This window comes from Hemitrygon akajei, chromosome 1 (assembly GCF_048418815.1).
Source record: "Hemitrygon akajei chromosome 1, sHemAka1.3, whole genome shotgun sequence".
NCBI classification, from domain to species: Eukaryota; Metazoa; Chordata; class Chondrichthyes; order Myliobatiformes; family Dasyatidae; genus Hemitrygon; species Hemitrygon akajei.
This window is the reverse complement of record NC_133124.1, coordinates 28,166,051-28,183,572: the sequence shown is the minus strand read 5'-3', so window position 1 is coordinate 28,183,572 and position 17,522 is coordinate 28,166,051. Positions and strand designations below refer to the sequence as shown.

Genomic DNA, 17,522 nt, shown 5'->3' with positions numbered 1-17,522 from the left:
TTCTTCCCAAAGCTATAGGTTATATTCTGATCTGCGCCAAAGGCAGTCCATGATGTTGTTTTGAACATTGGATTTCACCATTAGCCTGACCATTTACTAGGCCTCAGACACAACCCTTTTGGCTGCCACTTCAGTGTGCAGATGGTGGGAATGGAGAAAAATCCTGGAACTTATTCACTGTCTGGTCTCATTGCCTACAATCTCTGCCCATCCACTCTTACTTCTTGGAGATGTAGAGGGCCAGAGGTGACATTGAAGCCGACGGGTGTCTCTTGAGATAGCATTGCCTATGAACAATGTAGACCTTAAGATGCTGCAATGTGAGATTCTCCACTGGAATGCCTTGTGAACCTTTTGCAGGCAGCTTCCTACCATAGGATTTTTAAATTTATTTTAAATATGTTTGATCAACAGAAACATTTAAAATCTATGACTAATGTTTTATTTATTTATTTAACAATACAGTGCAGAGTAGTCCCTTCCAGGCCTTTGAGCCATGCTGCCCCAGCAACCCCACAATCCCGATTAATCCTAACCTAATAACAATTTACAATGACCAATTAACCTACCCAGTACGTCTTTTGATTATGGGAGGAAACTGGAGCACCTAAAGAAAACCCATGCTCTATAGGGGGAGGACATACAGAGATTCATTACAGAACAAACTTGTTTAGAAATAATAATACTTCAAAACTGATACAACAAATACCTTTCAAAATTAAAGCATTGAAATACAGTGAAACCAGTCAAGGAAATATTTGCGCTTACCTTTTCATGACTTTGGTGACCTCATTCAAATGGGTAGGTTGCTGTTTGTACATCAGCCCTTCCTGCCATAAAGCTGAGCATGTGAAGCCTTTGTTGCCTTTCACTCTACATTTGTAGGAGTACAGGATGTGGTCATGAATAGCTGATAGCTGCCAGTTTGATCTGTAGGATGTAAATATTATTAATGAGTTTTATGGCTAAATGTTATATGTATCTTAATGCATTCCTGCTTCTTCAAAGCAGTGAAGCTCAAAGTTGGACTGACAAAAAAGAAGTAGATTACATATTATGGTTCAGCCAGCAGAATAGAGGGAATTTGCACCCTGTTGAAGCTAGTGATGGAAACAAGGATGGAGAATTTTTATTAATGTACATCAGTTGCATAGGATAAGTATTTATGTATTTCAAAGTCTTGAATTATGCTTTCCTGCACCCTTTTGCCTTCACTTAACCTCACCTGAACTTCCTGAATGCATTTCAGGATTGAACACAATGATTCAGACTCCTTAGGGGCATCAGGAACATCAATGAAATTATCAGTTTTATGGGAAGGGTGGAGGAAAGAAGGATGTGGGAGAGAGAAAGGATTGAGAGAAGGATATTATGAAGAGGAGGAGTAGAATATTTAAACTCCATATCTCTCAAAAATATTTTTTCCTAGACAACTGCTGAATAAGGCAGATTTTCAGATCACACAGAGGTTACTGCTACTGTAAATATTACAAAACAATGACATAAGATAAACAAGTAGCTGCAACAGATGAAATAATTTGCCTCCACCAGGGTCAATTAGGTTGTTAATCAGCAGCAGAACAGCTGATGCATGACAGGTTTTAGTAATCTTGATTATCTTCACAAGTTTATTTAGTTGCTAAACCAGGGCCAGAATAGGATCCACCTCAAAGATTTCTTGGCTTTTAGTAGTCTGTCCATACTTAATCTTCTTGGCAGATTAGATTCTATCTTCTGAGAGGTTGGAAAAATGCTCCCAATCCTTTGGTATCTGAATTATTCTATCCAATTACTGAACCCATCATTAACAGCATGTATTGAACATGAACTCTTACCCATTTTTGTCCTCTTCTCAAGATTTAAGAAGAAACTAGGCTGCTAAACAATCAACTGAAAAAGAAAAGTTAAAAATAAAAAAAATTGGAACTATTCAGCAGTTTGTGCAAAAACCTGCTTAGAGGAAAATAGACTTAACTTTTTAGATCAATGCAAGTTTTTTTTCTTTGATGGTCCTTTTACCAATTTCAAGGAAGTTATGAACTCAAGTCGGATGCTAGCAAGATGGCGCCAGTGACCAACGCAACTAACAGTGACATTCTGCATACAGTTCATGAAGCTACTACTTTTTCTCCTCTGCTTCTAAACATACTTCTACTCAGTGGATGATTAGAGCCTGTAATTTACATTTTGATAATGTGTTTCTGGTCCGTCTGAGGAATCTGATGCTTTTGCTGTCTCTGAGGGAATACGGTGTGGTTGAGAGCGAAATTGAGAACAGAGCGTGCAACCTAATGATGAAGTGAGAGCCCATGATTGACTCCATTACCCGACAATCTGGCCAATAAAGGCGTTGAGCAAGATTGATATCAATGAGGACAAAAGCAGAAGGGGAGAGGGTGTTCAGCGGCATCTGCCTGTGTTTGACCAGTTTCTGTCTCCTTCTGAGCTGTCTGAGCAAGGTTCTGGAGTCTTGGGTCCTGGGCACAGTTTGTGAATTGGTCTCATTTTTAGAGGACAGTGCATTTTATGTTACCTGTGGTTCTGTTGCTATTTTGCACAAATTTGATCAGGGCACTTTGACACAGACTGGATCTGTGGTCTGCAGTCAAGTGTAACACAGTGCTAAATTGAACTGAACTGAACTACACTGAATATTTCTAGACTGTTTCGAGGACCATGGTTTAATGTTTAATCTTCTGTGCGTTATTTGCTGTTCTTTTGCTGTTTTGCATGACTTGTTCTTTTTATTGCGTGCTGGGTGTTTGATGTTTTCTTTGAATGGGTTCCATGGTGTTTCTTTGTTTTGTAGCTGCCTGCAGGAAGATGAATCTCAGGGTTGTACATGTTTAGATAATAAATCTACTTTTAACTTTTAAGTCATTAAATCTCTCTTCACAGATGCTACCTGACTGGCTGAGTATTTCTAGGACTATTTATATATGACTTGAGGTAGCCATCTTTAAAGAAATTTCATACTTTGAATGTGAACTTTGTTGTTAGTTAAGTGACAGTTCTTTGACATTTGAAGAGCTCTCTATGTAATGGTACATAAGCTATCTTTACTGGTTAGCTGCAGTTTTTATCCTTTGCGGCTTCACAAGAAATGCAGCTTGTCTGAAAGCATCTAATCATAAATATGCATGTCATAAGTAAGAGTTCAGCTCACTTTAATATTCATTCCATTGTTACAGAAACAGGAGCACTTTAACTGACATGTTACAAGGTTTTATTTTCATATTCTGGCATATTACCATCTGAAGACATGGAAGGTGCTTCTACTTCGTCAAGCAAATATAATTGCTTATTAATAGAGATGTAAAGCAGCAAACAGGTGCACACTCTTCATCATAGAGTCTGAACTTTGACAACTCTTCCTGATTTATTACATAACATGATCCTGCTGCTGAAGAGACAGGCTGCTGTAGTATTTTAAGAGTAACTGGATGGCTGCTTGTGATTGAATTAGGGAACAAATTCTTCCACAACATTAACAGAATACTTATTACTAGGTTGGATACGTGAAGCTGCAACAAGAATTAAGGGGCCAAATAGGAGTTGACCATTTAGCTGTTGAACCTGTTCTGTCAATCAGATGGATAATTCATGACAGAACTTAAAATGCATGCTCTTTCTTATATCTTCACATAACATTAATAGAATCTAGCAGCATTAGTCGTTTTTTGCCGAAGGGGTTCCAAAATCCATCTTTTCCAAGGAAAAGTGGTTACTAACCACCTTTCAGGAACATTTTAGGAATAGTCTTCCCCTGTGCCATCAGATTTCTGAACGGTCCATGAACTCTACTTCACTATTAATCTTTTGCATTATTTCTTTAGTTTTGCTTTTTATTGAAACTTATAGTAGTGTTTCTTTTTGTCTTCCATTGTTCTGCTGCCACAAAACACAAGAAATTTCAGAATATATGTCAGTGATAATAAACCTAATTCTGATTCTAAGTTGGAGGCTGGCACTGTCCTGGACCCAACAACCCAAGGAAACAATTTAACATATACACTATATCCCTTAGCATCCAACAAACTCTTAAACTTCTAACTTTTAGTCAATCCAACTCTAATGTGTTACCTTCCTTTTTAACTTACACTGAGAGCCCAGATGTCATGCTGGTAAACCAGTGCTGCTGTCCTAAACTGTGTCTCTCTAGAACTTTGTATGGCAATCATGCAACTTATTCTGATTATTTTCCCTGTTAATCATTCTTGAACTCTTCTTGCCTAAAGAGAAGATACCTCTTTATTGAAATGCTTCAGAAGACTTGACCATCCTAATTCCAGAAGCTAACCCGAAAAGTGGAACATGGTGTTTATGAAATTTCATTAAAATTAGGATAATTTAGATACTGTATATTGTGTGTATTTGTGCTGGATTATACCATTGACTGCTGTATTTCTCCAAGATTGTTGTCATGTGCATTGTTATTCCATCTGCTTCCTTTTGATTTGATTACTCCTGCTTTTAAGCAATTTTCAAATTCTTACTGAAGATAATTTATAAACATTTCTTCAAAATATTTTTTGAGAACTGTCATCATTAACTCCATTCAGGCCCAAAGAATGCACTTTATTCTTAGCTACTCTCCTTTCTTGCTTCTGGCACTATCCAAGCAGATCTTGTCCCCTTGCAATCTAGTTATTTCACCATATTCCCATTAACTGCTGACCATTTATCTTCTGGGCTGCATGAAAGCCTCTGTTATTAGACTGATCGGGCAGAATGTGGGAAACACCTGAAAACAGAGTCCGATATTGTCACTTATGGCTATCCATAGCTTTGAGAAGCCATGTTTAATTCATTCTATCCGGAGTTTTTCAATGATTTCTGTGCAGTGGCTGCACTGTTTTTGTGCCTGCAACAGCTAGAAGCCCAATGTCTAGATTTTCTTGTGTGCCTGGTAGGTCTGCATTTCATGAGGAGAGATGTAGTGAAGTTGTAACATATGGTCAGACAATTTTTAAGGATTGTGATGTTCTGATAACTTATGGAAAATATGAACATGCACCAAGAATTTCAAATAATTCTTGGTAGAAGAGGTGCAAAGTAAGGGTAAGATCCTGCATATACAGAGTTAAACAAGCAATGGGAAGGAAACAGCTGATGATATTAATGCCAGAGTGTTGCTTATCAATCACAAATGCATAGTGGTAACAAATGATTTTACAAGAATTGTCAAAGTGAATTTATCTTCAAATGGGATATTCTGTCATCTGCACCACTAACTTCATCCACTGCTTAACGCACGTGACTCGCATCACTCACTTACTACTAATCTCTCAATCGGGATTCAATCCTGATATTCACATGGTTTACTTGTTCTCACCCCATTAGCAATGTTGCCGGTTTCACACTCATGACATGTAGGTTTTGCATATTGCAACACACACACAAAATGCTGGAGGAACGCAATAGGTCAGCATCTATGGAAATGAGTAAACAGTCAGCGTTTTGGACCAAGACCCTTCATCCTGACTGTTGAAAACACGAGGAAATCTGCAGATGCTGGAAATACAAACAACACACACAAAATGCTGCTGGAACGCAGCAGGCCAGGCAGCATCTATAGGAAGAAGTATAGTCGACGTTTTGGGTGGAGACCCTTCGTCAGGACGGGCCTCGGCCCGAAACGTCAACTGTACTTCTTCCTATAGATGCTGCCTGGCCTACTGCGTTCCAGCAGCATTTTGTGTGGATCCTGACTGTTGACTCTCTTTCCACAGATGCGGTCTGACCTGCTGAGTTCTTCCAGCATTTTATGTGTGCTGCTTTGGATTTCCAGCACCTACAGATTTTCTTGTGTTTCTGGAGCTTTTGCACATTGATGGCTATGCAACCATAATAGCAACAGCACCTAAAGAATGGAATATGTTAACCAAGGGGCAATACTTGGGTTATGGTAATGCTGAGTGATTCATATCAAAGTACAGTATACGTATACATATTTAATCTTCTTTTCCTCATCTCTATTGTAGCTGATCTCTCTCACTGATTATTTCAGGGCAGTCTCTGTGAAGGGGTATGCTGATGTTAGACCATAAGACGTAAGAGCAGAATTGGGCCATTCAGCCCGTCGAGTCTGTTCCGCCATTCTATCATAGCTGATCTCAGATCCCATTCAACCTCATACAACACCGTCTCACTAAATCCCTTGATGCCCTGACCAATGCGGAATCTATCAACTTCTGCTTTGAATATATCCACGGACTAGGCCTCCACCACGGTTTGTGACAAACATTCCACAGATTCACCATTTTTTGCTAAAATATTCCTCCTTACTTCTCTTCTAACAGGTTGCCGCCAAAATTGCGCCCTCTAGCTCTGAATACCTACAATAGAGGAAAATCTTCTCCACATCCACCTTATCTAGTTTTTAACATTGGGTAGGTTTCAATGAAATCCCCGTGCATTTTTCCAAGTTCCAATGAGTACAGGCCCAAAGTTGCCAAATGCTCCTCATATGTTAACTCCTTCATTTCAGGAATAATCCTTGTGCACCTCCTCTGGAATCTCTCCAATGATGATACATCCTTTCTGAGATATGGGGCCCAAAACTGTTGACAATATCCAAGTGCAGCTTGACTAGTGTCTTATAAATCTTCAGTCTTATCTCCTTGTTTTTATATTCTATTCCCTTTGAAATAAATGTCAACATTGCATTTGCCTTCTTTACTACTTACTCAACCTGTGAATTAACCTTCTGTGAGTCTTTCACAGGGACTCGAAAGTCCCTCTGTACCTCTGATGTTTGAATTTTCTGCCCATTTAGATAATAGTCTGCACTATTGTTCCTTTTACCAAAACACATTATCATACATTTTCCAACACTGTATTCCATCTGCCACTTTTTTGCCCATTCTTCCAATTTGTCTAAGACCTGCTGCAATCGCATTGCTTCCTCAGCACTACCTACCCCTCCACCTATCTTTGTATCATCTGCAAGCGTTGCCACAAAGCCATCAACTCCACTACCTAAATGACTGACCAACAATGTGAAAAGTAACGGTCCCAATACTGACCCCTGAGGAACACCACTAGTCACTGGCAGCCAACCAGAAAAGGTCCCCTTTATTCCCTTTGCTCCCTCCTGCTTCTCAGCTATTCCTCTATCGATACCAGTATATTTCCTGTAACAACAAAGGATTTTATCTTGTTAAGCAGCTTCATGTGAGGCACCTTAATCAAATGCCTTCTGAAAATCCAAGTAAATAACATCCACTGCTGCTCCTTTGTCCACCCTACTTGTTACTTCCTCGAAGAATCCTAACAGATTTGTCAGGCAAGGTTTCCCCTCACAGAAACCATGCAGACTTTGACTTATTTTATCATTAGTCTCCAAGTACCCTGAAACCTCATCCTTAATAATGGACTCCAACACTTTCCCATTCACTGATGTTAGGCTAACTTGCCAATAATTTCCTCTCTTTTGTCTTCCTCTCCTCTTAGAGTGCAGTGACATTTGCAATTTTCCTATCCTCTCGGACCATGCCAGAATCAAGTGATCCTTGAAAGAGCATGACCAATGCATCCATTATCTCTTCAGCAATCTCTCTCAGGACTCTTGGATGTAGTCCATCTAGTCCAGGTGTCTTATCCACCTTAAGGCCTTTAGTTTGCCTAGCTCTTTTTGTTGTTCTCTCATGTGTCCTTCTACACATGTGCATAAAGTATGTGCATCTGAACCAAGCTCGACATTACTGCAAAGTAACTGTAGTCAAATGCATCTGGCACTGTTACAAAGGGAGGGTCCAATAATTGTTGTCAGGCCATGACAGTATTCTGCTAATGGTTACACATAGCTCAGGGGTGTCAAACTCATTTTAGGTCACGGGCCAGATTGAGCAAAATGCAGCTTCATGCGGGCCGGATCAGTCGGACGCGTGCGACCGCAGCTTTCGTTGCCTCCGTTTTTTCAGCCTGCTCTCATGTGTCTCAGTCTCTGCTATAACTACAAAGTGTTTCACTTTACAAATTCCGTTTCTTATGAAGAAGACTGCCGAGCAAGACTGCCGAATAAACACTAAAAACCCTGAAAACCTGGTACCTGAATAAACTCAGCATTAGCCATATCATACGCCATAGGCGCTTCGATTACTGGGGCCAGCTTTAATAGTAATTAGATATTATCTCGCGGGTCAAAGATAATTCCACTGCGGGCTGGATTTGGCCCGCGGGCCTTGAGTTTGACATATATGACATAGCTGAACACTGTGGAAATTACCTGACTCGGGATTCAGCAAAAAGTCATGGTTGATGTAAGGCACATGCAAAGCAGTGCTTGTGTGGTCAACACCACCCTGAACTATGGGAAGTCTGCAATCTGAGCAAAACTTTGTGTTCACTCTTTCTGCAAATCTGTGGCAAGAAGTAATCAGATGAAATAGCCTCCCTTTATACAGATGGCACCACACTGTTGCATCAGGCTGACTACAAAGTTTTTCTTACAATGATATTTGAAAAAAAAAACAAATACTTAAATTAAAATCTGGACTTGTTTTGATAATCAACAATTACGAGACCCTTTGAAATTTGACATTGTCAGGTTTTACTAACACTTCAGTAACAAACTAAAGGAACTTCCTGAATTTCTCTTGTTTTGAAGTTTAATTAAGAAAAATTATCCCTAAACATCCTGTATCAATATCAGATCATGCTTGGGAACTTCTAGCAGGTTGTAGTCAAGCTTAGTGAGAAGGCTCTTTCTGTCATCATGTCTGGAGGATACTAATTTTGGTAAAGCCTTTAAACCTCCATAACCATTTTTTATTATCAGCCATTCCACTCCATGTAGACTAAAGAAACTTCACAAATATAGTTAAGTTCTAAAAATGTGTAGAACACAGTAATCCATGTGTTAACGTGTACCTGGCTCATGGTGCGTTGGCAGAGTCAGTGTAAACTTAAGGTCCTTCATGCTGTTGAAGACTTGATGAACTGTGAGGGGTTAAAAGAGGCCATTGGCCGGAGCATGCTGTTTGAAAATATCAATGCTGGTGTCAAATCAATGTTGCACACTGATTGACATTATAAATGACTTGCTCTCCATGCTGGCTGTGTGCACATAATTTTTTTTTACCAAAATGGCATCCACTACAGTCCCCATCAGAGAAATTGCAAAGGTTTCTCAGCTTGAAATGTGGTTGACTCGTTGTGACAGGCATGTTGTTGATGTGAGCTACAGCATTAGTACTGTGAAGTGCAGGAAGGACAGAATTCTTTATCAAGTAATTGATGCAGCATTGATTCCACTTTGGGAACCAGAGAACGGAGAATCAGGTCCTGCCCTGCACCACCACACTGGCACTTCACATTCTCCATCCTTATCTTTTTACCTCCATTTAGTCATAGCTCCCATTAGCCCTGCTAAAATCTATACATGGGTTAGAATCATTTGATGCTCTTCAAAAGCATTTTTGTATTTTTGTGCCATCGTTTTGTAATATTTCCCCTTAAACATTCTCATCAGTATAAATTTGATTCCTACGCAATTTTACTTTCATTACACTAATATACACCTCAGATCAATCTTGGTACTGTAAGTAGTGCTGGTTATAAGATATACTGGAGAACTGAATGCTATTTGCAATTGACCTTTCAGAAAGTATTTCTTTACTGGTTGGAAATGATTGGAAGTGAGTGTTGGCCCTATTCTATTTTTTTTTAAATTAGAAGAACAGTAAAAAATAATCTATGTCATTATATATTGAACCATCAAAGAAGAAACTTACTTGACAGTACAATGCCACAGAGCTGTAATGTGTCAGCAGAACATTCCAGAAAATTGTACAAGGTTTGTATTCTGTCTGTGAACTAAATATATTTCATTTGAAAAAGGATAGCTATATTTGCTGTCAATAATGTATTATGGATGACTGTAACTCTGAGTTCTTCGAATATATTCATGCTGAAAATTGTAATAGTTGTTAGAATTCAAGAACATAATGAATATGATTTGAAATAATGGCTGCAACGTTCAATTTTGATCTTAGTTCCTCCACAGAGAAAAATTCATGCAGAAGTTAAAAGAAGAAACTGTAGAGTTGACAGACCAAATAAAAAAGCATTCCCAGGATATCAGTGCACTCAGTGCTGAGAAGCAGAAAATAGAACTGGAGATGACAGTAATTACTGAGAAGTATAGAACTGCTCAACAAGAGGTATATTAGACTTGTCAATAAAAAAATATAAATTGTGCTGTCACTCTGTCCATATTTTTTATTAATATTTGGGTAGAGTGAATTTCCTACACTGAAATTAACCATAAGTTAAAATTGTTGTGCTGTTATTAAAAATGTAGAAGATTTTAAGTAGCTGTTAATGAAATGAGGTTAAAATGGTCACAATTAATTCTGCATTGTTTTCCCAATATTACAAAAAAAACAATGCTAGAAGAACTCAGTGGGTCAAACAGCATTTATGGAGGCAAAAAGTGTAAGATGCAACCCTGCAAAAGGACTGAGAGGGGACAGGCAGGATTGGAGGATGGGATAGAGGCTGGAGAGAGATAGATGGATCCAATTAGAGAGGTGATTATGGGTAGATGAAATTAGGTAGGGGGAAGGGGCTGGAAGGATGAACAAGGGACAAGAAATAAATATGCATTTTTATATAAAATTATATGCACACAGTTTATATGGAAACCTCACACATATTTCCCCAATTTCCCATATGTCTGCACTGATAACCCCCTCCTTCATCCTGAAACCTGGCAAAAATGATAAGAGTTTCCTTGGTCCTCACCTTTTACCCTGTCAGGCTATGCATCAAACATTCTCCTCTGCCATTTCTGCTGGCCTCAATATGATCCCACTGCCAGTTATATCTCCCTGCCACCCCTGTTTTCCACTGGCAGCACTGTCTGTGAATTAATGGTCTGATCATACCCCTTTCCAGCCCTTCCTGTCCTTGTAACTGAAAAGGAGTTGTAACACCCATCCCTATATCTCCCTCCTCATCACCATCCAAGGATCTACAGAGTTGCTCATCCAGTTGCTACAGAGAGGTCAAGGGCAAATTGCTTCATATGACACCTCGTATTCCACTTGGATTACTTTTGTATGAAAATTGTATTTTCTAATTTCAAGTAACCCACACTCGCTGTTCTTTTCTCACATATACTTACACATCCACCTAGTTTGTTTCTCCCTTTGTTCATCCCTTCTGTCCACCTTACATCACTTCCTCTGCCAGTTCCACTTATCAACTGTCTCTCCCCAAATCCCCAACATGGTTCTATCTGCCCAATGTCCTCTTCCCACCTGCATTCTTTCCTACTCTTTGTATTGTTCTATACTGTACTGGCAATCTTTTCTATTCCCTCTCTGTTCTGTACTAGGTCCTCAATGTGAAACATTAATTTACACCTTTTGCCTCCACAGATGCTCCTGAGTTCTTCATGTCTAATTATTTTTATGGCAGAATCCAGCATCCGCCATATTTTTTGCATTCATGTCAACATTACAGTTCAGCTCTTGTTTCTATGATCAGTTTTCATGGTTTATTCCAGATCGTGCTTGTTCAGGATATAGCTGTAATTCTTGGCAATTTATTTAAAGCACATCACTGGTGTTACAGAGTGAGAGATAATCGGTTCTAGTTAGATGTATTTTTTGTAAGCATAACATATTAAAATCAAACTTAAGGTGGTACATAGGGAAATTTTGTTAAGATTCATTTTTACTCCATTCATACAGCTGTATGGAACTTGACAACCTTATCTGAAATTGGAAAATATGCAGAAGAATTAAGTTTAACAAATAAAAAGACTTGTTACATGTAGCAGATGCTAAATACTGAATATAGAACATAGGCTTTGAACAGTATAGCACAATTCAATGTACAAGAGGAAATTTAAACAATAGTGGAATTAATTTTACAATGTACTGCACTCATGATCTTTGTAGTGCCCATTTCTAATTATTTTCTACTCTCTGTTGTGGGCACTAATATGTTTTGTGGATTAGTGCTTATTGTTGCACTTTTTAATATGCTAAACAAAAGAATGGAAATCGGCATGAATTTTCTGCTGAAGATGACCGAATCTCTCTCCTGAATTCTGGTGGTCAATGATGTCAATAATTAATTAATAATCCTAGTAGCATAACTTCAGATGGAATTATTCAATTTGCAATACATGCTTTATTCAGTTTATAAGCACCTGCATATTCACATTTGTGCTGTGTTATTTGAAATCCAGGTCAGCAAACGAGATGAGATTATTCTAAAACTAAAGACTGATTTGAAAACTGCACAAAAAAAATATGGGGGAGCACAAGAAGATGTATGTATCCACTGAGATTTTGATTTAGTTTTACAAATATTGATTGCTTTTCAACTACTTAATTTCCTCTTATAAATTATTATCCTATTTTTACCTTAATTAAGCCCCCCTTCTCTGTGGTGTTATTATACTCTTTGCAATGCTGTACAAGATACAGTAAGGTAAGATTTATTTGTCACATGTACATCAAAAAATCGAAACATACAGTGAAATGCATTATTTGCATCAACGAGCAACTGTACACAGTCAAAGTTTGAGCTGGAGGCAGCCCCTGTCAGGCCTGTACATGCAAGCTCCTCCCAGTCTCTACCCTGCTACCAGGAGTCTCCTGCCACTCATTTACAACTCATTACCTGCAGCCTATTTAAACCAGCTCTCATCAACAATCCTTGTTCACTGGTATGAACCGGCCAGCCTCAACCAGTTGGTCCTAGCCTTCACTTACTGTGTTGCCTTGTCATGTTATGTATCTGTTCGCTCACGTTTTGTGGCCCCTTGTGGCTTGTTATTTTGTAGTTTATTATTAAAGTTATCGCTCACCATAAATTGTCTCCACTGCTCTGAGTGTGGGGCAAGTCTCCTCTACATTTCCTAACAGCCTGCAAGTGTCACCATGCCTCCGGTGTCAAGATAGAATGCCCACAACGTACTCATCTTATTCTGTTCATCTTTAGCATGTGGGAGAAAACCAGAGCATTGAGAGGAAACTCTCAGTCACAGGGAGAGTGTACAAATTCTTTAGACAGTGGCAAGAATTGAACCCTCTTTGCTGTTCCTGTAAAGCATTAAGCTAACCAATGTGATTTTGTTATGTTTCTCCATTTTCACGTACTAATATGATAATAAAGACATTCCACAAGCATTCTGAAACCTTTTGGCTTATTGGTTAGTATAAGCTTTGTCTCATATGATAGCCTCTTGGGTTATGTGTAAAGGTTTTGAATTCAAGATCCTAATCAGACATAAGCCCCAAAAAATTGACATGAGCAAATCCATTGATTGGGGGAAGAGGTCGAATTATCTAGGGTGCTGCTTTGAGATTCAGATAGTAAACAGATTTCCTTTAAGACTTTTAAGACTGACAGAAAAAATCCCATGCCACTACTCTGAAGAAAATAGAACAAGTGAGATATCTTAGAATCCCTGGTCAAAATCTATCCATCACTCAACATTCATTTAAAAGCATAATTTGTTTATTATCATATTAGTAGTGTGGGAGCTTATTATATATAAACTAACTGTTTTGTTTCCTATGTTACATGGTTGTCTACAAACTTTTACAAAAGTGTCTTTGCTTATTAACTACTTCAGAGCATTTTGAAAAGCCTATGAAAAGACATGCTACAGAAGTGCTAGTCTTTCATTGTCAATAGAAATTCCTCTATTTACAGAATGAAAAAAAAATAATTCTTATCTTCAACTGCTTGCGACTTGACATCTCCCAACTTCTGGCTGTGGCTGATTACCATGGTTTTCTCCAACCTCACTTCAACCCTGTAGTGTTACTATCACACCTTCAATGTGTTTCCAACCCTTGGCTCAGAGTACATGTGTAAATATGTTGCCAGTTCCTGGCTTCAGCCATGCGTTATCACACATTCACAACCCCTGGAGCAGTTTAATTCATTAATGTAAACTTGTCTGCCCAGTTAAATTAGAGTCCAGTTTATGCTCGCAAATGATTGCATGAAAGCCCTGGCACTAACCTACGAGTCTACCAGCTAACATTGGTATCAAACAATTAAACATCATAACACCAATACTTCTCAATGTTTTTGCTAAAATGTTGCACCTCATCTCACCTCTAATAAACTTCCTTTGGAGTGAAGTTGTAATTCAGAACTAATAGGAAACTCTTCAACATCAAACAATACAATAGACCCTTCAGCCCACGGTGTTGTGCCAAACCAAATAAATTTGTAATGAAATTGGCCACTAACATAATCCCCTATGGCTGCACGCTATCCATATCCTTCCATCTTCCTCACATTCATGTGCCTACTGCATCTAAACATCTCTAATGTATCTACCTCTACCACCACTCCAGCCAGTGCATTCCAGTTACCCACCATTCTCTATCTAAAAAATAAACTTGCCCCTCACATATCCTTTAAAATTACCCCCTCTTACCTTAAATGCATGCTGTCTGGTATTGGACATATCAACCCTGGGATAAAAGAAACTGTCTGTCTACTCTATGCCTTTTATAATCTTATAAACCTCTATCAGATCTCTCCCCAGCCTCTGTTGCTCCAGAGAAAACAACCCAAGTCTGTCCTTTAATCCAGGCAATATCATGGTAAATCTCTTTCTGCATCCTCTCCAAACCTCACCATCCTTCCTATAATGGGGCAACCAGAACTGTATGCAATACTCCAGATGCAGCCTAACTAGAGCTTTATAAAGCTGCAATATAACTCTTGACTTTTGAACTCATTGCATTGACTAATAAAGGCAATGCCATATTCGTGTCATATGCCTTCTTAACCACCCTATCAACTTGTGATGGCCACTTTCAGGGAACTATGATCTTGGTCCCCAAGATCCCTTAGCTCATCAACACTGTTAAGTACCTTTGTCATTAACATTGTACTTTCTCTTTACATTTGACCTATCACGGTGCAACACTTCATATTTGGCCAGGTTAAAATCCATCTGCTATTTCTCCACCCATATCTGTAACTGATTTATATCCCACTGTATTCTTTGACAGTATCTATGTTATCCACAATACCACCAATCTTCATAACAGCTGCAAACTTTCTAACCTACCTTTTCATCCAGGTCATTTGTATACAGTGCATACAGCAAAGGTCCCAGTACAGATCCCTGTAGAACACCACTAATCACAGACCTCCAGCTTGAATAAGTCCCTTCGACCACCACCCTAGTCTTCTTTGGCAAGCCTCTTCTGAATCTAAATAGCCAATTCACCATGGATCCTATGCATCCTAGTCTTCTGGATGAGCCTCAATTGTGGAATCTTGTCAAACGCCTTGCTAACATCCATGTAGACAGCATCAGCAGCTCCATCTTCATCAATTACCCATGTCACCTCATCAAAAAAACTCAATCAAGTTAGTAAGATGTGACCTGACCCACATAAAGCAATGCTAGCACTCCCTAATTAGGCCATGATTTACTAAATGTTCATGAATCCTACCCTGAGAATATTATCCAGTAACTTCCCTACAACTGACATGAGACTCACCAGTCTATGGTTCCATTCTTGAATAATGGAACAGCTTTAGCTACTTGCGAGTCTTCCAGGACCACACCTGTGACTAGAAATGACACAAAGATATTGGTCAAGGACCCAGCAGTCTCTTCACTTGCCTCTCTCAATAGCCTGGGGTCTGTCTCATCAGGCTCTGGGGACTTAGCCAGCTTAATGCTCTTTAAGTGATCCAATAGTACCTCCTGCTTTACCTCGAAATGGCCTGGCATAATAATACTCACGGCACAGATCTGCCTATAATCCACGTCCTTCTTGGTAAATACTGATGTAAAGTACTCATTAAGAACCTCACCAATCAGAATCAGAATCAGGTTTATTATAACCGGCATGTGACATGAAATTTGTTAACTTAGCAGCAGCAGTTCAATGTAATACATAATGTGTTCCTTCGTCTTACCCTTCTTGAAGTCCACAGTCAGCTTTTTCGTCTTACTGACATGCACATGTTCCCCTTTCATCCCACCCACTCCCTAGTTATCCTCTTGCTCCTGATGTATGCATAGAACACTTCAGGATTCCCTACTTCCAAGGACTTTTCATGGCCCCTCCTGGCATTCCTAATTCCCTTCTTGAACTTTTCTCTGGCTTCTTTATAATCCTGAAGGGCTCTGATTGATTGAAGCTTCCTAAGTTTTACATCCTTTATCTTTGGTAGTATCCCAAGCTATGGTTACCACAGCATCAGTAATCGTGCTCTAGTATGCAAACGATGCTTGTGTTTCCACACATTCTGAGGCTGTCTTATTCACTAAAGCATTTGAGAAGGCCTAAGACTTAACACCCTAAATCCAATGCACTCTACCAACTGGCCCCCAAAGCACCACACAAAAACCCAATGAAAAAGGTTCACAGTGTGACCCTGGAAAATGTGGACCACTTCCTATAATGAGGGAGACATTTCTCATGATGAAAGTCATCAGTTTCTTCAATTTGCCAATACAGCCTTTGGTCGATTGAGGGAATGGGTGTTTGAAGTTCAGGATCTTAGACCCTATGTAACAGTCATGGTCTAGCAAACAACAGAGATCACTGTCTCCTACTGTATCTGCTCCTGAGACCTTGACTACCTAGATCATGCAACCTCAAAAAAATTCGGAACTATCATCCGCACTCCATAGATCTTCCAGATTAACTTGACCAATGTCAGATTCAGATTTATTTATCTCATGTGCATTGAACCATATAATAAATAGATCTGTAACAGTGTCCCTTACCAGACCAACGTCCCAATCCACACTTAGTTGGCTATATTAGGCAGGCCATGCTGTTCACATGTCCAATACTAGAATCTCGAAGTGGACGTTTTATTTTGTGCTCCCCACCATTTGTGGGAATCTCTGGCCCATGACCATTCAAAGTGGAGAAGAAACATACAGAACGATATTGAGAACCCAAATCCAGACATAATGTATCAAGGTACAGTGAAAACCTTGTCTAGCATACTGTTATCATTACATTGTGCATTGAATTAGAATCAAGTAAAACAGTAACAATGTACAATAAATTGTCAAATCTCCCAAAAAAGTGCAGTGCAGGTAAGTGATAAAGCGCAACATCCCAAACGAAGTGGCTTGTAAGGCCAAGAATTCAACTTATTGTATAAGAGGGTCCGTTTAAGAGTCTGAAGACAGTGGGATAAAACCTATCCTTGAGCCTGGTGGTACATGCTTTCAGGCTTTTGTATCTTCTATTTAACTACTTCATATTCTGCAAAACCAGAGAGGAAGCAATTTATTCTTTATTATGAGGGACTGCCAAAATGAAGGTCCCTAATTTCAGTTTAATAGATATCAATTATTGATTTAAAGCAATTTCTTAAAGTTCTCTGTTGGTTCCTACAGTTGGCACATAAAAATTTGAAAATATGCATTAGTCTCAGTTGGAGACTGTTAAACCTTTAGAGGAATACTATTCCATAAACACTTTACTCAGGAGGAGGATAACACATGTATGGTAGTTCAGCCTTTAGTCAAAGTATGTGGAGGATGTTACTTA

The 17,522-nt window shown here is 39.0% G+C and overlaps 1 protein-coding gene across 1 annotated transcript in view; it reads left to right on the top strand.

Annotated features, from left to right (window-relative positions):
* LOC140725104 (uncharacterized) overlaps positions 1–17,522 on the top strand; it is a 523,726-nt gene that overhangs the window by 278,972 nt on the left and 227,232 nt on the right. The window contains exons 12-13 of the mRNA XM_073040122.1: positions 9,999–10,166; positions 12,206–12,289. Coding sequence (XP_072896223.1) covers positions 9,999–10,166; positions 12,206–12,289 — 252 coding nt within the window. The remainder of the gene's footprint in view (positions 1–9,998; positions 10,167–12,205; positions 12,290–17,522) is intronic.